The 22,175-nt window shown below is 45.8% G+C and overlaps 1 protein-coding gene across 11 annotated transcripts in view; it reads right to left on the bottom strand.

The window, feature by feature from the left end:
* CEP126 (centrosomal protein 126) overlaps window positions 1-22,175 on the bottom strand; it is a 69,976-nt gene that overhangs the window by 6,343 nt on the left and 41,458 nt on the right. For 2 of the 11 annotated variants that reach the window (XR_004289224.1, XR_004289225.1), the window contains exons 7-11: window positions 19,870-19,945; window positions 18,016-18,225; window positions 13,836-13,900; window positions 7,304-10,100; window positions 6,123-6,928 (exon numbers count right to left, since the gene is read on the bottom strand). Coding sequence is in view for 3 of the 11 variants with exons in the window: in XM_032358696.1 (XP_032214587.1) it covers window positions 10,038-10,100; window positions 13,836-13,900; window positions 18,016-18,225; window positions 19,870-19,945 (414 nt within the window). In the remaining 8 variants the exon portion in view is untranslated. The other 9 variants (XR_004289227.1, XR_004289226.1, XR_004289228.1 and 6 more) reach the window with 9 other exon arrangements.

The raw sequence follows: 22,175 nt of genomic DNA, 5'->3' as shown, positions 1-22,175 counted from the left end.
TGGAAAATCATTCCATGCTCATGGATGGGAAGAATATTGTTAAAATGTCCGACCTAGAGCAATCTATACTTTCATTGCAATCCTTATCAAAATGCCATCAACATTTTTCATGAAGTTGGAACAAACAATCCTAAAATTTTTATGGAACCAGAAGACATCCTGAATACAAGGTAATGTTGAAAAAGAAAACCAAAACTGGGGGGCTGACTTCAAGCTCTATTACAAAGCTGTGATGATCAAGACAGTATGGTACTGGCACAAAAACAGACACATAGATCAATGGAACAGAATAGGGATCCCAGAAATAGACCCTTAGCTCTATGGTCAACAAATCTTTGACAAAGCAGGAAAGTATGTCCAATGGAAAAGACAGACTCTTCATTAAATGGTGTTGAGAAAACTGGACAGGCCACATGCAGAAGAATGAAACTGGACCATTTCCTCACACCACACACAAACAAAGACTCAAAATGGATGAAATGTGAGACAGGAATTCATCAAAATCCTAAAGGAGAACACAGGCAGAAACGCCTTTGAGCTCAGATGCAGCAACTTCTTCCTAGACATGTCACCAAAGGCAAAGGAAACAAAGGCAAAAATGAACTACTAAAAGTTCAAAACAAAGGGAAAAAAAAACACTTCATCAAGATAAAAAGCTTCTGCACAGCAAAGGAGACAGTCAACAAAACAAAGAGGCAACCCGCAGAATGGGAGAAGATATTTGCAAGTGACACTACAGACAAAGGGCTGATATCCAAGATCTATGAAGAACTCCTCACACTCAACACAATAATCACATCAAAAAATGGCCAGAAGACATGAACAGACACTTCTCCAAATGAGATAATACAAATGGCCAACAGACACATGAAAAAGTGCTCCATATCACTCGGCATCAGGGAAATACTAATCAAAACCACAATGAGATATCACCTCACACCAGTCAGAATGGCTAAAATTAACAAGTCAGGAAATGACAGATGCTGGGGAGGATGCAGAGAGTGGGGAGCCACCTACACTGTTGGTGGGAATGCAAGCTGGTGCAGCCACTCTGGAAAACAGCATGGAGGTTCCTCAAAAAGTTGAACATAGAGCTACCCTCCGACCCAGCAATTGCACTACTGGGCATTTACCCCAAAGATACAGATGGGAGGGAAAAGAAGGGGCACACACACCCCAGTGTTGATAGCAGCAATGGCCACAACTGCCACACTGGAAGGAGCCGAAATGCTCTGCGACAGACGAACGGGTAAAGAAGATGTGGTTCATATACACAAGGGACTATTCCTCGGCCATCAGAAAGGACGAACACCCAGCTTCTGCAGCAACGTGGATGGGACTGGACGGGATCCTGCGGAGTGAAGTCAGCCAGTCAGGCAGAGAACAAGCATGCTACGGTGCCACTCACAGCTGGAACGGAAGGAATAGAGCAGAGACCGCAGGGGAAGGAGGGAAGAGTGAAGGGGGAGAAATCAGGGAGGGAGACAAACCGTGAGAGACTCTGGACTCCGGGAACCAAACTGAGGGTCACAGAAGGGAGGGGGTGAGGGCTGGGGTCACCGGCTGACGGGCGGAAGGAGCCGCGTGAAGTGACGAGCACTGGGCGTCACACGCGGCTGCTGTGCTGCTGCACACTCCGTCTGAAAGCAGCGACGTACTACAGGTCGGCTAGCGGAGTTTCAAAAACACAAACCCGCGTTTTGTTTTTTTAATAAACATATAATGCATTTTTATCCCCAGGGTACAGGTCTGTGAATCACCAGGTTTACACACTTCCCAGCACTAAACCCGCGTTTTTAGAGTAGGAGCTCCTGGCTCGGAGAGTGGGGCGAAGGCCATTGATTTGGAGCCACTAGAGGGCGGCGCGTCACACCGGTTTTACAGAAATCGCAGAGCCAAGGGTTCAATAGTAACGACCTAGCTTTACAGCGGATTATGGCAGATAGGAAATTACAGTTAAACCGATTCTCTGACTGTGGACTTCCCGTTATTTAAGGGCCTGCTGGGTGGCCCAGGATGACTGAGTCGCGAGCTGAGACAGTGCAGGAAGTCACCCCGGCGGTTCCGGCCACGCGCGGCCCCAGCGGCAGTCCCACTGCGCTCCCTCAGGCCTCGCGTCCTCTCCCCTCTGCCCGTAGAGCAGCAGAATCTCCTGATTCTCCCAGCAGAGCAGAGTCCACAGCCAGTCCCTTTACAGCGAGTCCCTAGGAGGCCAAGCTCCATTTTCTTCCTCCAGCTGTGGCCTGTCCCACGGACAGGGCCTCAAAGGGCACGTGTCCTACCTGAGCACATGTGCATTCGGGGAAGGTGCTGGAGTGCGATCCCTTCCGACGCGGTCTCTGCGCTCACGGACACCCTGGGCTTCGCAGGGGCCGCAGGAAAACAGCCGCCCGGCCCCCAGAGCAAACCCCACACAGACTGCTGGGAGCGGCCGGGGCAAGGGGCAGTCATGGCCTGCCACACAGGAAAAGGCGAGGGGATTTCCAAGGGTAACCTTCGGAGAAGGTCTCCAGATCTTTCCTCTGGGAAAGCTTGGGAAACGCAGGCCTAGACCAGCTCATCCATGTTCTTCCTTTCTTCCTGAACTCACCCAAGAGTTCAAGGAGTTTGGAATCCAGTTAGCAGGTAAGCAGCGTGACACCATTAGCACGAAGGACACAGGTTGTCTAGAACATTCCACCTGGGGTCTATGAAGCTAACTCAAGTTTCAACCTGCCCTACCCACTCATGTGGTTAATTAAACAGTTCTCCATACAAATGGCATATGCACTTTCTTGTAAAAGTTTATGATCTTGTAGATAAGCCCCAAAACCATCTAGAGACTTCTGCTCTGCCACGAGGCCAGCTGCCCATGACAAGGGGTAAGTGAGCACTAAGGTCAAACAGACCTTGGTTCACTCCCAGAGATGTCCTTTCCTGTCTCCTTGACCTTGGGCACATGACTCAGCTCTTCCGTGCAGAGTGTGCCCACAACTTGGTTCCGGGCTCACTGGGTTGCCGGGAGGAGAGGAGATCCTGCTCATGTGCAGCACTGCACAACCTTTGACAGAAGCTTCCAGAAACCACTAGCTCTCATTCCAGGGGAGGCGTCTTCATTGCAAGACATAGTCATTTTTCCTGGCATGTAGGCTTTCCTTTCAGTCGATCAGTGCACAATGGATTTTCTCCTGCGAAACGGGTTGTGTTTACTTTTTGATGAGACATATGCCAGAAGCCAATGAGCGCTAGTGACCACAGGAACCCTGTGGAGGGGAAGAGAAGCCCCCTGTGCAGAAGGCTACAGCCCAGGGGCCTCCAGGAGCCCTGAGGTTCCCTTCCCAGGGCCTCCCGTCCCCGGCACTCACCTCTGCTGCCCCAGAAGATGCACTGGCCCATCGGGCCTCATCTGGAAGCACCTGTCGTTTTTCTTTTTTTCTTTTTTTAAAATTTTATTTGACACAGAGAGAGGTCACAAGTAGGCAGAGAGGCAGGCAGAGAGAGAGGAGGAAGCAGGCTCCCTGCAGAGTAGAGAGCCCGATGTGGAGCTTGATCTCAGGACCCCGAGATCATGACCTGAGCAGAAGGCAGAGGTTTAACCCACTGACCCACCCAGGTGCCCCACCTGTCGCTTTTCTGCAATATCCCTCACCTTGACTTGGAATTTGGCTTTCAAATAGATGACCTCAATGGTTAATTCTATATAATGCATTTTAAACTGGCATATATGTACATAAGTGCTTAATACATTAAGAAATTATGAAGTATATGTTTTAAGGTTTTATAGAATTATAGAGGTATTTGTTCTAAACCCAAAACTGGGACATCCAGTACAACAAAAGATTTTAAATATTTCGAAAGTTTTTAAAAACTTTTTTTTTTTTTTTTAAGAGAGAGACAGGGGAGAAGGAGAAAGAAAGAATCATAAGCAGACTCCACACCTAGTGCAAAGCCTGGCTTGGGGCTCCAGCCCATGATCCTGAGATCATGACCTGAGCCAAAATCTAGAGTTGGACACTCTATGGACTGAGCCACACAGGCGCCCGGTCACTGTTTCTTCCGAAGTGATCTGCGAACTGCGGAAGCCTCATCATCATCTGCAGAGGCTGTATTTCTGTCCCAGCTTTCCATGCTGTTAACATCTCATACAACCAAAACTCGGACACAAACATTTTTGGAAGACTATTAACTAAGTAAAGAAAGCAGCAGTTCTGTCATTACTCTGTCACATTGTACTGGACGTCCTCTCGTCTCTCCTCATCCGCAACAGTTCTGGTCTTATTCCTTTTCTTTCATGGCCTTGACGCTTCTAGAAGGTACCGGTGGGGCATTCTGTGGAATATCCCTTGAGTTTGTGTGATGCTTTTCCCCCTACTGAAGTGAAGTCATACCCACTTCACCGCATGATATCAGGGGTCACAGTAGGATTTCAAAATGTTTTCTTATGGTAATCATGACCTAGACTGTTTACTTACGGGTGAGATCTGCCAGGTCCCCTTAGCGTAAAAGGACTTTTTCTCCTTGTCATTAAATATTTTGGGGGACATACTTTGAGGTGATGTAGATGTCCTGTTTGTCCTCCAAGATAATTTTGACATCCGCTTGCGGGTCTTGTTTGCAACAACTGTGTGGCCAACAGTGATTCTTCCGTGTCCTCATCCCTTCCATATGTACTGGGTCCCTTGTGTAAAGAAGTCATTCCTTCCTCCCCTTCTACTTATGGGATCATTTATTTGTACCAGTATGGACTTCTTTCTGGTTTATTCTTTGGCCTGTAATCTGATATCACACCTGATTTTGTTTCTGCTGGGATCTGGATTATCCCTGCAGACAGATGGGACATTTGAAATGTCCTGCTTCTATTGATTTCATTTAGTGCATCCTTACTCCAAGCCCATGTTGTATTCTCTCTGCACAGTCCTGGAATCAGTCACTTCCCCCACAACCCGGGTTCTCTTCATTAGGGAACTAGGGCTGAGTGCCCGGTCCTCTCAGGGCGCAGAGTGAGGAGGCCCCTGTGTGCACAAGGTCTGTGTGTTTGGACCCGTCCCCATGCTCATGTTCATGCTGGTGGCTTAGTCCTAGCAGTGCCCCTTTCTGGAAAGGGCAGAACCGGCAGGAGACGCGGGGCGCAGGCTGCTGGGGCAGTGGACACGCAAGGCTCCCGGCCTCGACCAGGCCTACACCGCGTGCACCACTGAGAGGAAATTCATCTCCCTGCAAATTTGAGAAAACTTACCATCTCAATTGGAAAGAGGTCCCTTTTTCCTAATATGTATAAGTCAGCGTGGACAAGGCATTTTTCTTCCTTGTCTATATGTGAATCACATTGTCACTAGTTTTCGCTTCTATAGATATTCTCTTCCGCTTTAATTCCCAACAATTTCTGCGTACCTTTGTCATTGTCAGTGGCCCCTCCCGGCTCCGCTAAGGTCCCAGTGCCCCTCTCTGGAGGTGTTATGGCCAGTGCTGAGCCGGGATTTGGGTCACCCCACAGGTTTACGAAACGATGGTGTCCTAATGTACAAGTACTAGAAAAATAGACTTGTCCTGCTTTTTAAGCTCACCAGAGAGGTGTGTTTGCTCAGACTCGACCAGAGTTCAACTATTTTAAATAAAGCTTTGCTTATAGAGACATTCTCGGGGACACAGATAAAAGGTAAGAGGGACTATCAGCTGTGGTGTGGGCTTGGCACGTGGTCTGATGCCGAGTATAGCGATGGTAACACCTAAGTACAAATCCTTGCTTTAAAAAAAAAAAAAAGCTGAGTTGTAATCCAAGGTGCTTGGAAGGCTCCACAGAAATCATGGCATAGCCCTTGGGCCTGCTTCGCCCACTGGAATGTCATTTTATAAATAATATCCCAATTCACAAAACTTTACCTTGATGCGTAAATTAATGCCCCGAATATTTACTAGTAGAGGTGTGCAGCTTTCTGTTTTTTAAAACCTGAATTTTTAACTTTTCTCTTAGCTTTAACTTTTCCTAAGTCCTATGCTTCTCCTCCCCAAATAGGAAAGTACAAAATGTTTCCTGTTGTCGTCCTTTTTTCATTTCCTTTTCCCTTCTCCCTAACTGGTCCCGTAGTTCCCACTTCCCCCAGAAAGCATGGCAGAAAGAACACGGGGGCTGCAGCCAGACGGACCTGGGTGTGCACCACGATGCCGCAACTGACCGGCTACATGACCCTGGGGGGCGGGCTGGCGGGGGGCGGGCTCATCTCTGAGCCTCTGCGCTCCTCTGTCAACCGTGACGAACACGTGGCTCTTGGGCTGTCGGTTGGGCTGAAGTAACAGCACGTGCCCTATGTGGCAGGGTGTGGTCCCTCACCTCCCAGGCCAGGCTCTGCAAACCAGAAGTGAGCAGGGTCATTAAAAGGCCACAAGAATTGTCTCCCTTAAATCTTGCAATTTCTAACTTTGATTCATTACCTTCTAATGTAAAAAAAAAATTTTTTTTTGTAGTCCCAAAGTGCCAACCGTTCGATTTGGAAGACAGTGTGATCCCAGGGTCACAGGAGGGCCTCCCTCTGCCACACAGAGAGCTAACCTTGGCTCTGATGCTGCCACCAAGGGCCCTTTGGGGGGCTGTGGTAACTTTGGGACTATATATTATACCAAAATGGATAATTAAAAAAACCCCAAATACCATTTTTTTATAAAATGCCCTCACAAGTTACTGCAAGAGGTTTCATCAACAGACAATTCTAGTTCACGTCTACTTCTATCACTGCAGCTGCTCCCGGCACTGGGGCTCCGGGAGGGACGAGGGTGTGCTCTACCCCAGGGAGCAGCGCCAGGTCTCCTGCACCTGAGCGCAGAGCTGGCTCTCCCCGGAGCCCTGCCCGGACCTCACTGCTCTCCAAACCCAGGTTGGGACACCACTTCAGGAGCAGTCCGGTGGCTCGCTTGCTTTCCTGGGAACGGTGCTGGCAAACAGGTGCGTCCAGTCCTAGAGAGAGAGCAGAGAAGTCACTTAGTCCCTGTGGCTGCTAGTCCTGTCCCCGCTCTCCTCCTGGAAATGTGAAGCAGCAGCGGACACACAGCTGCCCAAACCTTGCAGCTACACACTGGGCTGGCATGTCAGAAAATGACCCAATTTGGTGAGGCCTGCCTGAGTTCTCCCCGAACCACCGGCCTCAATCCTCGTGTCACTTTCCTCAGTACCATTCTACTCAAAAAGGTAAAATTCCCATTTTGGAAATGCCCATTTTGTAATTCCATTAAAAATTCAGATGTGAGAGCGTAGTTATAAGTCCTAATTTTTTAGCATCTGTATTTCAAGTTCCTTATTTGAAATTCCTTTCTAGATAATTGGGGCACTTACCAGGACGGTGTTTCGCACCCTGCTTCCTCCCTGTCTCCTGGTTCTGTCTCATCTAGACCTGGGAGGCTCTTCTCTCCTTTTCATTCTCTAGAGCGATATCCATTTTGCTAACTCAGAAGCTTTTTTTCCGAAATTCAGAATCGCATTCATCTCCCACGTGTGTCTCCTCCATCAGACTGTATCAGTCAGGACAACACAGCCGCTGTTAAGAATCGTGGGACTAGGGGATACAAGAATGACATCTTATCCCTATGGGAGGAGCTGGAGAAGGAGGGTCTGCGAGGGGACAACAGAGGTGCAGACTGCAGAGCCTGCATCAGTGAGGAGGAGGGGGCTTGGGTAACGAAGTTCCCATGGGTATCAGCCGATGCCTGCGGTGGCCGGGCAGTGGGGGGAGCTGCTGAGGTCAGTGGGCTGTGGCTAGAAGATGCTGTGGAGCGAAGAAGCTGGGTGCCCTGTGTCAGTCTGTCCCCTCCTCTGTGGGCTTTTCGGTACTCAGGGCAGACTCTGAGAGTGCAGCAACACCCCCGCGGGATCAGTCCTGAACTCCAAAACCAGGAAGCAGGGAATGGGAAGAGCCTGCATCTGTTGCTGGTGAGGAGGGAAGCCAGAATCGCTCCTGGCGGAGCCCCACGGAGCTCTTCCTGCTCTCCTGGCCACCAGTACCGGTCAGTCACATGTATGGCCACCTCTGCAGTGGATGGGGGGCGAGGCGGGTCCAGAAAGACACTGTCCGCAGCATGGTCGCTGCCCTTGGGTCGTCCCCAAGTCTGCCGGCCGGAGAGGGCGCCCAGACTGGATTCGATCCCCGACCCCATTACTTGTTTGCATTATTGCTTCTAGACCATGTTTCTTACCCTTGGCTTCTCATTATAATTTGTCTGGGGAGCTTTAAAAAATCTCAATGCTCAAATCGCCCCCCGGGGTAACCCAGACGTCAAGATTTTTTTAAAGTTCCTCATGTGATTTCAATATGCGGCCAAGGTTATGTTCCAGACCTTTGTGGTTCCACATGGGTCCAGGGAGCAGCAGCCCTGGTATGGTCTCGGTCCCACCCTGGACCTCTCAGAGTAGGAAATGCATTTTGCCACCAGCCACGGGTGACAGGAAGCCCTGTTCCAATCCTCTGTTCGCTTTCTTTTCCTCCCAACACCCCCGCCAGCTCCCCAGTCCTCACTAAGAGAACAGCCTACTTTCCTGCCCTCTGGCCGCTCTGTTCCCCTGCGGCTGCCAGGGCTGGCTCCCCTCCCTTCAGTCGTCAGACACCGTCTCTGTCCACCCCAGCGGGCTCACGTCTACCCTGGTACTCCGCCCCGCCCACGCTCAGCTTTCCGTTCACCGTGCCTTCTAACCTTCCGGTGGCGGCTGCTTATGTTGGAAATCTGTATTCCCGACTAAAATGTAAGTCCATGATAGAAGAAAATAATTACTTTTGTTTTTACTGTCTCCCTAATACACGGAGCAGCACCTAGCACATAGTTGGGTCTTGATAAATCGCACAGTTGAATATTTTCCTTTCCTTCGTTATTTTGGTCTGCCGCTGTGTCCCCCACTTTACTTCCTCATGGGACAGACACCAGTGACAACCGTTAGCTGCTAGGAGCACTTTATCTAGAAGAGGGATACATACACAGAAATAATTGTGGTTCAGAATGCAAAGGACATAATTTATACAAAGGTGGCAGAGAATTATTAGGAAACATTAGAGGACGTTTGACCTGAGTAGAATTTAAAAGAACGAGTAAACGTGGTTCAGGCAGTGGAGGCTGACGAAGGCATTCCGAGCTACGGGGACAGTGTGCAGTTGGGCAGAGAGGCATGGGACAGCAGGCTGGGGGCCTGCAAGGGGTCTGGGCATTAGTGCAAACAGGGAGGACTCAGGATACAGAGAGCCTTATACGCACGGTCCCTCTAGCAGCCAAAGGGAGAGCTGAAAACTTTTAAAACAGGAGCCCAATGCGGGGCATGAACTCATGACCCTGAGATCAAGACTTGAGCTGAGACCAAGAGTCAGCCATTCAGCCGACTGAGCCCCCTGGGCGCCCCTAAGATGGGATTGATACGACAGATTTTACTCTGCCAGTCTACCACACTTAGAAATGCCATCTGTCAGCTTTCGCGGACTGTCTAGATGAGAGCCTGAAGTAGAAATGGGTGAGGGGAAGTAAAAAGATATATGAGATTATCATAATTCCACAAAAAAACTTCTAAAATCATAGAAGGAGTTTCATGATTATACAAGGAGTTTCTTTTGGTTTTCGTAAGTAACACCCTTTGGTAATACCCCCAAGTACAGAGATCCTTCCAAGTCTTAGATGGCTTTACTGTTTATATGGGGTATTATTAATCATGAACTTTTTACACCACTGTACCAAAATTTAATAGAATTTATTAGGAATTTCAGAAAAACAAAGCTTCACAACTATAGCTAATACATAATTTGAATAACAAAATACCCTGTTTTATTTTCAAATATAATGAATGTGTTTTCAGTAGCAGGCTCACTAAAAACAATGAAGCATTTCCCTTCACTAAAAACGTATTATCAATAAAATACATAATAACCTTGTAGCATAAATGTAAACTAGTCAATTTATCTCCATTACTCATGTGATGATTTACCTTTATCTTATGGTTGTAGTATTTAAATCCTTAACAAATGCGAAAATCTATGCTCTATTTACAGGCCATTGTCAATGGCCGCGAGAACAGTCATGCTCGCCGCTGCGGTCCGTCAGTACTTCCTCTGCAGCCTGGATCCGACCCCCGGGGACAGGCTGCCTCTCGGCCGGCTGTTCTGCAACACAAGAGCACGGGGTCACTGCATGCCAGCACTTACGGGCTTTTCCGCGGGCCTCTCTTCACAGCTCACAGACTGCGGCCTGACACGGAAGGGTACTTCAGTCCCTGTAAGGCTCCCATGAGTCCCAGCGGTGGAAGGCAGCATCCTCACTGCAAGAACTCATAATCTCCACTCTTTCTGTCAGTGGAAGTGTGCTTAGGAGCTGCCCTTGTCATCATCTGCCGTGTAAGCGGTCAGAAGGGGCAGTCTTCTGCTCTAGGAGAGGCAGCGGCAGCTCAGAGAACACCCCAGGATGCTGCGGGGCTAACGCCGGGAACCCCGAAGAGGGACTAAGACACGCGCCGCAGGAGGGAAGAGTCCTGGGTGCAGCCGAGGCTCACTTAGTGCCCTTAGGGCGGTCTACTGTCTGGGATGGGGGACCATGCAAAGCCTGGATGAGACACACACTGGGAAATCTGGAGGACGATGGTGGCATCACCTGGAGTAAGAATTACAAAAGGGAGAAGAGATTTGGGGGGGAACAGGGGAAAGGGCCCATCCTGGCTCTGCCCCTGAACATTTCTCAGACTCGAGAGAATTACTTGATGTCCCTCACTTAGAAGATTACACAAGAGCGTGTGTGTGAAACCATCTGGCAACAATAAGGTCCTCTTGCCACCAAAGAGTATTAATTAATGTGCATTAATGTACATTAAGTTGTAAACTTTGCCCAGGTTGTGCACTTTCCAGAGAGATGTATGATCTTTGAGAATTAAACATAAATTCTCAAATCTTTAACCAACAACATTTGAGTTTTCTATATTGGGGCATCTGGTAGATTTCTCACATAATTAGTGTTGCTCTGTTGAGTAATTCAGTTCCTGAGTTAACTATATAATGCTTGTAAATTATAAAGCTGGACACATATGACATACATTATCATTTGAAAAGAAATTCTTTTAAGTTCATAGGGGTATGAAAACATTGGAGTGGAAATGTAAAATAAAATAAGAAACATTAATAAAAACCTTACCTGCAACATCTCCAAACCAACAAATATTCCTGAACTGATATTTCTGCCATTATATGGGGAGAACTGGGCTATGGCACTAGTGTCCTGGTAAAAATGAGTAGCTTTGGTGGTCTCTTGCGTCATGCACACAAAGTATTGGAACGTGATTACATAGTGCCTTTCTAGAACATACATATTAAATAATTTTACTTATTTGAAATTGTGACGGAGAGACAGGAACACATTTTGAAAGCTTTCCAGAGGCCAGGGGATTGGGACTAAAGACTACACTTATCGTGATGAAAACAAAAGACCAAAGACTAGCTAAGCCCGTTCACTTTATTCCTGGGGGAGGCACGAAGCACATACTATGCATGCTTCACACATAACTCCAAACGCTTGAACATCTGTCTTCTGGACTCAAAATAAATTAAAAGCAGCTAAATAGAACACCTGAAGCCAAGATAGAGGTAGAATCAAGCAGGTGATAAAAATAGCTCTGAGAACACAAACTTTGAAACTCTGCGTCCACCATAAACGTGAAGCCGTATGTACTGAGAAAACCATCGGGAGCCTCCGCGTCATGGGACAGCCAGCGAGGCCCCGGGCTCAGCCTCTGGAGAGGCGTCCGTGCGCAGGGAAGGCGGAGAGGGAGCACAGCAGACATCCACCGCGGCCTCTAACCCGGGCTGCGTCCAGCACCGGAGGAGTAAAGCAGCCACAGAAGACACTTTCTCTTCTGGCTGGAGAATCTGAGTCTGAGTGTGTGTCAGTGTTCCGCCCCGTGGGAGGTGCTGCTGTGGTCATGCCGGAGCGTCTGTTCTTAGGAGAACACGGATGCTTAAGGGTTGGTGGGGAAATAGCGTCATGTCTGTACCTGACTTCCGGACAGCTCACGGAGGGGTGTGTGTGTGTGTGTGTGTGTGTGTGTGTGAGTCTCTCTCCCGTCCTGTCCTCTTCCATTTCTTCTACCCTTCCATCCATCCATCCACCCGTCCTTCCATCTGTCGGATACGCAAGTATGACAAAATGTCAACAATCGGTGAATCCAATTGAAAAGTAAAAATTAAAAATAGTAGAAAAAGGGCAAATAAATGTTGCGATCCCCCTGCAGAACACGCAAGTGAAGTAATTCTGATGGGGGAGGGGTGGATGCTTTTCACGGCAGCTGTTCAAACAAGCAGTTAACGTCTGTGATTATAGACCATTTCTCCTGAAAAAATGGAAGGTCTCCGACCTAGGTCAGGGATGACGAAGTAAGAAGAGGGACACGTCTGGAGATGAAGGGACTGAAAGAAGCTCAGGGTTACCAACCGTCCTAGCGGGTGTGAGAGATCGGAGAGAAACGAGTCCAGCCTGTCAGCGGTCGCTTGTCTACACTAGGAGCCCTCCAGGCACGAGCGGAGGCTTCTGTGCAACACCGCGGAGCACCGGCGCACCCGCGGATGCTCTGGGGACTCCGAGACCTCCCTCTCCTCACTCGGCAGTGTCTACAGCCGGCCGCCAGCTGTCTGGGGTCACACACTGTCTGCAGGTTGAGCGGCCGTGGAGAGAAGTGATCTCCCTCACCGCGGGCGTACTCTGGCTCAGGTGAGGTGACCACCACTTATGCTATGAACAACAAAACTGTCACACATTCAGACACACAAAAATTGTCGCTGCAAGAATTACTGAAGTGGCTGAATCGACAGAGGTGAGAAATTGAGCAAAACGCCAGCTGGCATGTGAAGAGCAACCGTGTCCACAACTGTCAGGGGTCGAAGTGACAGATGCACAGGCGCTGTGTGTACCACTCAGGGCAGCAGAAAGGCCGCTTCTGAGAACAATTTGCCCACAGGGAAAGAAAAAGCGTCAGAAGGCAGGGGCAGCCTCTTTCTTATTACTTACAGCCGTATCTAGGACATAAGCAAAAATCTAAAACGTGGTAAGAAATGTATCCCTTTGTTTATGTGACAGAAAATAACAGGGAAGGAAGCAGACTTGCGTAATCTCACTTTTCCCTCCAGATTTCAGAACTGAGCAAGCACCCAGTTAATCCCCTAACTAACGTCTCCTTGCTGAACACCTACCTTGAGGATCCTGACATTACAGAAAGCATCGGAGTCTCAGATGCCCTTTCCAGAGACCTGTCTCTGGTCAACTCTGGCCACCTCTGGCCACTACGATCTTTTCCTTCTGTGATTTCCTGAGGCCGTGCCACCCACACATAGTCTCAAGTCACATTATAGTGACCAGTGTACACTCTCCACGGGTTCTTTCTCCCTGTTAGCCTGAAAATTCCTTGATGCAATAAATTGCCATTTATATGTGTATATTTACACATATAAATGTTGTTAAGGCAAAAAATAAACTTCCAAATAGCAATGTCTAGTTTTGAACTTTGAAGACATGAAAGGGACGGAAGCAAGGGTGGAAACCTTACCAAGGTAGAATTCTTAGTAATTTTCCAGCGAGGCTACACAACCAAAATTATCTGGAGAGTAGTACACTGATCCCTGTTGCTGTTCCCATGAATGATGGAATATTCCAGATGTAAAAAAAAACTTTGTATTTTGATCTTTGTAAATGAGAAGATATTTTCTGATTCTAACAAAACATGTCATAATTGAAAGTTAACTGAGGCGGAAAACTTGCTAAAAGCCAATCTCGAGAAAAATTAATTTCAATACACGCTGCTTACACAAGAAATCATGACATTTCCTAAAATGAGGGAAAAAAAAGCTTCTTCAAATGCTTACCAGAAGTGGTATTATTTGTAAGGTATTTCTGATGGATGGATTCTTGCAAATGGCTTCTTGTACATCTGAAAGAATTATGCCATGACACAAAAGTAATTTAGTTATGTATATTGACCAAGAAGAACCACTAAAGAATCAGAAATTAAATTCTGGTATAACAAAATACTAAAACTGAGTTAAGAATCTTTTCTATTGTGTCCAGAAATGGTGTTTACACTATATTAGGTAGGAAACAGAAGTAGTTTGGTTAAAAACAAGGACATAAAACTTAAGTTGATAAAAAGGAATTCCTAGGGACGCCTGGGTGGCTCAGTGGGTTAAAGCCTCTGCCTTCGGCTCAGGTCACGATCTCAGGGTCCTGGGATCGAGTCCCTGCATCGGGGGCTCTGCTCAGCGGGGAGCCTGCTTCCTCCTCTCTCTGCCTGCTTCTCTGCCTACTTGTGATCTCTGTCAAATAAATAAATAAGATCTTAAAAAAAAAAAGGAATTCCTAATATTTTGACCATTCTATAACAATCTTTATACAAATACTGGGTTTTCTTTTCTTTTCCATTTGTCTTTCTTCTTCTTTTTCTTTAAACCAAAAGGAAATTCCCTTCTTAGAGCTGCCAGGAAAGCTATCTGTTCTCATCGTTGTCACATCTGTCTGTATCTCTGACAAGTTTTATGCAAGAGACTTTTGTGCCCCGTCCTTCAACAGACAGTGGGAGATTTCTGAGGCTCTGGGCCCAGCCTGTTCTGCCTCCTGCCCACAGAGTAGAAGCTTTTTTCCTCCCCCTTCCCCTCCCCCCAGCAGTCTCGCTGCCTCTGTCCCAGGACCCCACAGCCTCCGTTCTGTAGAAGGTTCTGCAGCCGGCTTCAGGGCCTTCCCATGGCCGTGGCTGTTCTCTGTTCCTGCACTGCTGAGCCATTTCTCTGGTCTCCTCCTCTGCGCTCTAGTTCTCTCATGAAAAACATGGAGGGTCAAGAAGAATCTGTGAGTAGGTATGAATTCATCTTGTCTGTGGCTCCCATTCTCAGAGCAGTTCACATTTATACTTCAACACTTCGTTAAAAATTTAAGCAGAATTCCCAATATCAGCTTGCATGGAACGTGGCATTTCTTTCTTCCATATTCTGCCACAGGTGAGCTAACGGTTGTGTCCTCTTTCTAAAATAAGTGAATGTTTTGTAATTTTCATTATGATATTTTCTCTGAACCACAGTTTATTTAGAAATATGGCACCTGGGTGGCTCAGTGGGTTAAAGCCTCTGCCTTCAGCTTGGGTCATGATCTCAGGGTCCTGGGATCAAGCCCCGAGTCGGGCTCTCTGCTTGGCGGGGAGCCTGCTTCCCCCTCCCCCTCTGCCTGCCTCTCAGCCTACTTGTGATCTCTGTCAGATAAATAAATAAAATCTTTAAAAAGAAAAAAAAGAAATATGTTCCTTTTTTTTAAAAAAAAGATTTTGAGAGAGAGAGCACAAGCGGGTTGGAGGAGGAGAGGGACACACAGATTCTATGCTGAACAGAGAGCTGGACGTGGGGCTCAATTCTATGATCCTGAGATCATGACCTAAGACAAAATCAAGAGTTGAGCCCCAAACCAACTGAGCCACCCAGGCACCCCTAGAAATTTGCTTCTTAATGGTTATCTTTTTGTTATTCATTTTTAGCTAAATTGCATTGTGGCCAGAGTCTGTGCGTAACTCCAATCCTTTGTAATGCTTCAGGCTTGTTTTATGATATAATATGTGGCTCATTTTAATAGATCATCCATGTATACTTGCAAAGAATGTGTCCCTTTAATCATGTTCGGAACCCTGGTTGATTCCTACACATCTACTGATTTACTTTGTCTGTTTGTTCCATCAGTTACTAGCAGTGCAGAAAAAGGAATCTCCCACCATGGCCAAAACACATTTTATATATTTTGAGGCATGTTCCTAAATGCATATAAATGAAAATGTTTTATATATTTCTCCTAAATTAAAGCTTCAATCATCATGATCTTTTTTATGTCTACTAATGTTTTCTGTGTCATAGTCAATTTCGTCTGATAATAATACATTAAAATAAGTGTTCTTTTGGTTAGAATTTGCTTGGTACATATTTTTCAACTTTTTATTTTTGGCTCTTCTATACCTGTATGTTTTAAATACATAGTTTATAAACAAAATATGGTTGTGTCATAAAAGCATAGATTTTAAAAAGATCTTTTAACATACAATCCACACATTCCTTGTAAGTACATGTGTACTCGGCATTTTATAGCACCGCATTTGTACCCGTTTCTGTGTCTTCTATGTTCATTTTTCTCTCCATTTTTGTCTTATTTTGAATCAATTTGAGATGTGTGTGTGTGTGTGTATTTGTATGCCACTTTTCTTCTTTACCAGTTTGGAAATTGTATACTTTATTCTGGTCCTTTCATTGTGACCCTTGTAACTACCAAAAGCAGACTTCCTTTACCAATATCTGAAGTTAATCTGACCCAGAGAGTATAACGCTATGTGAAATAAGTCAGCGAGAGAAGGACAAATGGTGTACAATTTCACTCATATGTAGAATTTAAGAAACAAAGCAAATGAGCAAAGAAAAAAAAAAGGCAAAGCAAGAAAAAGACTGAACTGTGGAAGACACCTGACGGTCATGGGAGGGGCGGAGGGCGGAGGGAGAGGGGAACGGGAACGTACTTCTAGTGATGAGCACTGAGCTATGCACACAGTGTGGCATCACTGTGTTGTACGCCTGCGACAAATGCAACGCTGTATGTTGGTTACACCTGAATAAAAAAAGTTAAACGGTACCGAATTCCTTAAGCAGCAGCAGCCTACTACACTTTAACACCGTTTATGTTCTCCCAGCTTACACACTACTTCTAACAGGTATTTTAAGGCTAACATTATTGTCTTTGAAACACACACTACTTTATTAATTTTTGTTTTATATAATGTTGGTTCAAATTTCCCCCCTTGAACTGTCCATCTAAGATTACTCTTGGTTTTCTGAAACGCAGTCTTTAGAATTTCCTTTGGTAAGAATGTGGTATTAACAAACTCTCACAGAGAAAGTGCTACATCCTGCACAGACACACAGAGGGAGGTGAGAAAACCCTGTGCGTCTTCCTCCCTCGTCTGCTCAATCCTGAAACTCAAGACGTGCGAGCCTCTTCCAGCCCTCCCTGTCCTGGTGCGCGTGTCTGTCCGCAGGCTCCAGGTCTTCGGGAGGCCCGGCTCATGTGGGGGCGGGGGGTGGATCTCCTGTGAGACCACCGGCTTGAGTAGGCCCTGGGTTTTGTCACCTGTTCCTTCTTCTGTGAAGCCGTGAAGAGCAAAGCTCAATTTCACTGTGTGGGTTAAAGAAATCTCAAGGCACCAGCTAGATAGAGCATTCTCAGCTTTCTGGGCTTTATCTATATTCAGTTCCTAGTCTTAAGTATTCCTTATATTCAGGCGCCTGGGGGGCTCAGTCAGTTAAGTGTCTGACTCTTGATTTCCACTCAAGCCATGATCTCAGGGTCATGAGATCGAGCCCCACAGCTGGCTCCATGCTAAGTGTACAGTCTGCTTAAGATTATCTCTCTCCTCCCAAAGGAATTCCTTATATTCTTAGCAGTTTATTGTTATACGTAAGATTTTTAAAAATACTTAATCTGGAATTTATGGTTGTTTTTGAAGGATGTCAGTAAAGATACCTAGCCTGTCACGATGCTGAAATAGAAGAGAATTCATACATTCCTAGAAGACAGACAAGCCTGTCAAAGAAATTAACATCATCATAAATGACCTGAGTATGGTACACTTAAATAGTAGGGTATACCCAAATACACACACACACACACACACACACACACACACACACACACACACACATATATGTACAGATAAATTTTAGAGAGAGGGAGAGGGTGGGGAGAGGGGGAGAGACAGGATCTCAAGCCGACTCCATGCTGAGCGCGGAGCCTGATGGCGCACTCAACTTCAGGACCCTGAGATCACAGTCTGAGCTGAAATCACGACTTAAGTGACTGAGCCACCCAGGCACCCCTGCTCAAAAATATTTTTTAACTGTTATGTATTTGATTTAAGTACCTAATAATCTGGATACATTGTGTATTTTTATTTCCAATTTTTAAATTAAATTAAAATGGTCTAAGTACAAAATATAACATTTCTTAGGAAAGGTGGTCTTCCGTACTCACAGTGGAACCTCTCATTGAGGTGACTAAGGGACTGGAGGAGCTTCTGTTCTGCGGCCGGGAGTGCACAGACGTTGAGTGGCTGGGTCTTATTTACAGCCAGATGTGGTTTCTGTAGCTGCCTGCTGTTCATGACAGCGAGAATTTCATCCTCAGGCACTGAAGCTTTCACTAGGTTTTCAGCCATCAAAAACTGAGAAGTACTATCTGAAACTACAGAAACTTTACATTAAGTATTCTTTGATCCCTTTTTGCCTTTGCGATCTTCCCACATCCTTACTTAACTGACATGTGTCTGTGTGTATTCACTTCACAAATAGAAACCCAGTAAATCTTCTGTTACTTTGCATTTTATTTATTGGGATTATCTGCAGCTAGCATTTTCTCATCCCTGATTAAAAAAACAGAAATTCAAGATGATCACAGGGAGGCCGTGAACCCCCCTCGCATGTCATCTGAGCTAAAGGAAAAACACATCACCTTTAGATTATGTTTGTGTTGTGTTTTTGTTATCCACTGGTAATTCAAAGAGAAGTTGAAGTAGATTGTCTTTAGAATAACAAGTAAGATAAGTTATGAATAAAAGGGTAAAATAAAAGGAAAGCGAAGAAAAGTTAGAAAATGAGAGGATGGCTTGAACAGAATGGACTGCCTAGGAACAGACCCACGAATACAGGAGAATCTGGCCTATGACCCGAGAAGAATCCAAGTCTTGAGGAAAGGGAAAGATGACTCAGTAAATTAGTTTGCTGCTTATAATTTGCTGTACATCATCCATTTAAACAAATTCAAGGGAAAGTAAAGACCTTAAGGAATGAAACGATTAGAGCAGTCTAGAGGAGAAAGAAACACTTCTGAACTTTAAACACTTCTGAACTTCTGTATTGGGAAGGTTCTTTGATCTTAAAAGTAATGGGGAAATCACTAAGTAAAGACTAGAGAACGTGTTTAAAGGGTGGTCTTCCCTAATAGAGTTGAAGCTTCTGAAAGGCAAGACTTCTGTGTGTTTTGTGTATTATTCTATATCCAATATGTAGCTGTCGGCAGGAAATTAGCTCTCAATCATTTGTTGAATGAGACAATAAAAAGGAAGTCTTCTAAATATAAACACATAAATAGAATAAAATGCAAACAATAAAGTAATAAAAACATTTGCAACTAATATGAATAATAGAACCCTTAATATTTAAAGAATTTGCAAAAATCAGTAAGGAAATAACAAAACTCCAAAATCTATAGAGAAAACCATATGAAGGAGCAATTCACCAAAAGTAAAGATACATGCAAAATTTCTTTGTAAGCAAATCATAGAAATAATTCTATGTCAAGTTGGCATATATCCCAGAAAAGTTTTAAATGTTATTTCTCAGAAAATACTTTTGAATCTGCATAAGGAGCTGTAACAATGCTTACTTCCTCTGATCCAATATTCATTTAATACAGAGATTCATTCAACAAATAGTTATCAGGTGCCAATGACATGTCAAATACTGTAATTGTGATCCCTGGGATCTCTGTCTTATGGAAATGACTGAAAAGTCAGGGAAAAGCTTCATGTAGAAAGATGTTCAATACATTATCACTTAGAACGCACACATCTGGCAACAGTCCACATGTGCAGGATAAGGGGCTCGAAACCCACATGGTGGCTTACCTGTCACATGGTGTGTGTGTATTTGGGAAAACACACATAACAAAAAATGAAATCATTAGGAACAAAGCTCAGAGAACACCTTTAAACTGAAACATACCTTCTTCAACAATAAATAAAGCTCAGAGAACACCTTTAAACTGAAACATACCTTCTTCAACAATAAATAAAGCTCAGAGAACACTTTTAAACTGAAACATACATACCTTCTTCAACATCAGAAGTACACCTTGTAGTATGTTTTGGCTCACTTGAACTTGGCTGGGCACTTTGCTCCAAATTCTACAAAATGTAATATTACATCAGAATAGGTTTCCATATTTAAATACTCATGATATACATTTATTAAAAGAAACATGTGTGCTCTATATAGTTTCAGTTATCCCTGCTCATGTAACCTGTGTATTTCCTTTTTCATGGAGCAGAAATCAAAAATTACTGGGATAAGGCCTTTCTAGGATACCTGAATGTTTAAGAAAATGTTTCCTGTCAATTTTGGAAAAGTTTCAGGTTGCCCTGTTATCTTGGGTCTTTGGAAGAGGGGAAGTACGGTGCTACTTAAAGGAACCGCAACAGTTAACGCAAGCTTTATGACTGAATTGGTGTTTCGTTGTAAGGGCAGAGGCTCTGACTGGGACTAGTGTCAAGGACTTGCACAGAGCTGCGAGTGGGGAACCTCGCAGGCCAAGCCGCAGGCACACTCCTCAATGCTGGACGTGGCCAGCTGGGCTGCTGCACACCTGTGCTCGGCTGGTGGCCTGGCTACCCCGTCCCTGGCCTGTCCTCGGCCAGCCGGTCCGAGTCACTGGTGCAGCTGTCTGTGAGAGCCCTGTCCTCGCACACTCGGGCACACCTGGCCTCCCCTGGAGGCTGGAGGTCCCCCGCGTGGACACAGTCCTGGCACAAAGTGGGACTTGCTTCTCCCACTTTCACAGATCGCTCTCAGATTCCCTCCCCGTGGAAGTTTGATTTTTTTGATTTCCTGCTACAAGGCGACGTGGCCGTCGCTACGGTAACTGCACTCCTGCAGCAGCTCTTCAGTTAAAAAACAAAACACCAATATCAAAACAGAACAAGAGAGCTGAAACAAATTAAACTTCAAATCTCGATTTTGATTTCAGGGACACTGATCTACTCTGAAGCTAAGGAGGCTGTGGAAGATGTAGGCAGGTGTGTGAGAGGAAGGTGGACGTGGGGCTTCTGGAAAGAACACACAGGGGCTCAAAAGCAGGCCGCCAGCATGCAAAGGGGCACACACGGACAGAGTAAGACCCAGAAAGGTAAAGATGAATTTAGGGAGCGCATTCATTGGAGCACTTCAAATTTAGTCTGTTTTTTGTTGTTGCTATGACAACTATATATTGCTTTAGCATTTAAAATCCATTTACACAAATAGCCCTTGTTCACTTGACAGGTTCTGAGACGTTTGATGTGAACAACACGGTGGCTGAAGGAAGGCCTTCTCAGGCAGTATGGCACTGACCACCAGGAGGTGGGTCTGTGAGTGAGTGCATTAAGCATTAAGCATTAAGAATAGCACGGTACTGGGGCACCTGGGTGGCTCAGTGGGTTAAGCCTCTGCCGTTGGCTCAGGTCACGATCTTGGGGTCCTGGGATCGAGCCCCACATTGGGCTCTCTGCTTAGCAGGGAGCCTGCTTCTCACCACTCCCTCCACCCCTGCCTGCTGCTATGCCTACTTGTGATCTCTGTCTGTCAAATAAATAAATAAAATCTTTAAAAAAAAGAATAGCATGGTATTTCCTTAAGAAATTAAAAATAGAGCCTCCCTGCAGTTGCACTACTGGGTATTTGCCCTAAAGATACAGATGTAGTGAAAAGAAGTGCCATCTGTACCCCAATGTTCATAGCAGCAATGGCCATAAGTCACCAAACTATGGAAAGAACCAAGATACCCATCAATGGACGAACGGATAAAGAAGATATGGTCCGGGACGCCTGGGTGGCTCAGCGGGTTAAAGCCTCTGCCTTCGGCTCAGGTCATGATCCCAGGGTCCTGGGATCGAGCCCCCGCTCTCTCCCCGGGCTCTCTGCTCAGCGGGGAGCCTGCTTCCGCCTCTCTCTCTGCCTGCCTCTGTCTACTTGTGATCTCTCTGTCAAATAAATAAATAAAATCTTAAAAAAAAAAAAGAAGATATGGTCCATGTATACAATGGAGTATCATGCCTCCATCAGAAAGGACGAATACCCAACTTTTGTATCAACATGGACGGGACTGGAGGAGATTATGCTGAGTGAAATAAGTCAAGCAGAGAGAGTTAATTATCATATGATTTCACTTATTTGTGGAGCTTAAGGAATAACATGGAGGACGTTGGGAGATGGAGAGGAGAAGGGACTTGGGGGAAATCGGAGGGGGAGACGAACCATGAGAGACTGTGGACACTGGGGGTCTTAGGAGAGGAGTGGGGGGTTGGGAAAACCTGGTGGTGGGTATTAAGGAGGGCACGGATTGCATGGAGCACTTGGTGTGGTGCATAAACAATGAATCTT

This window comes from Mustela erminea, chromosome 9 (assembly GCF_009829155.1).
Source record: "Mustela erminea isolate mMusErm1 chromosome 9, mMusErm1.Pri, whole genome shotgun sequence".
Lineage (NCBI taxonomy): Eukaryota > Metazoa > Chordata > Mammalia > Carnivora > Mustelidae > Mustela > Mustela erminea.
This window is presented reverse-complemented; position numbering and strand designations above follow the sequence as displayed.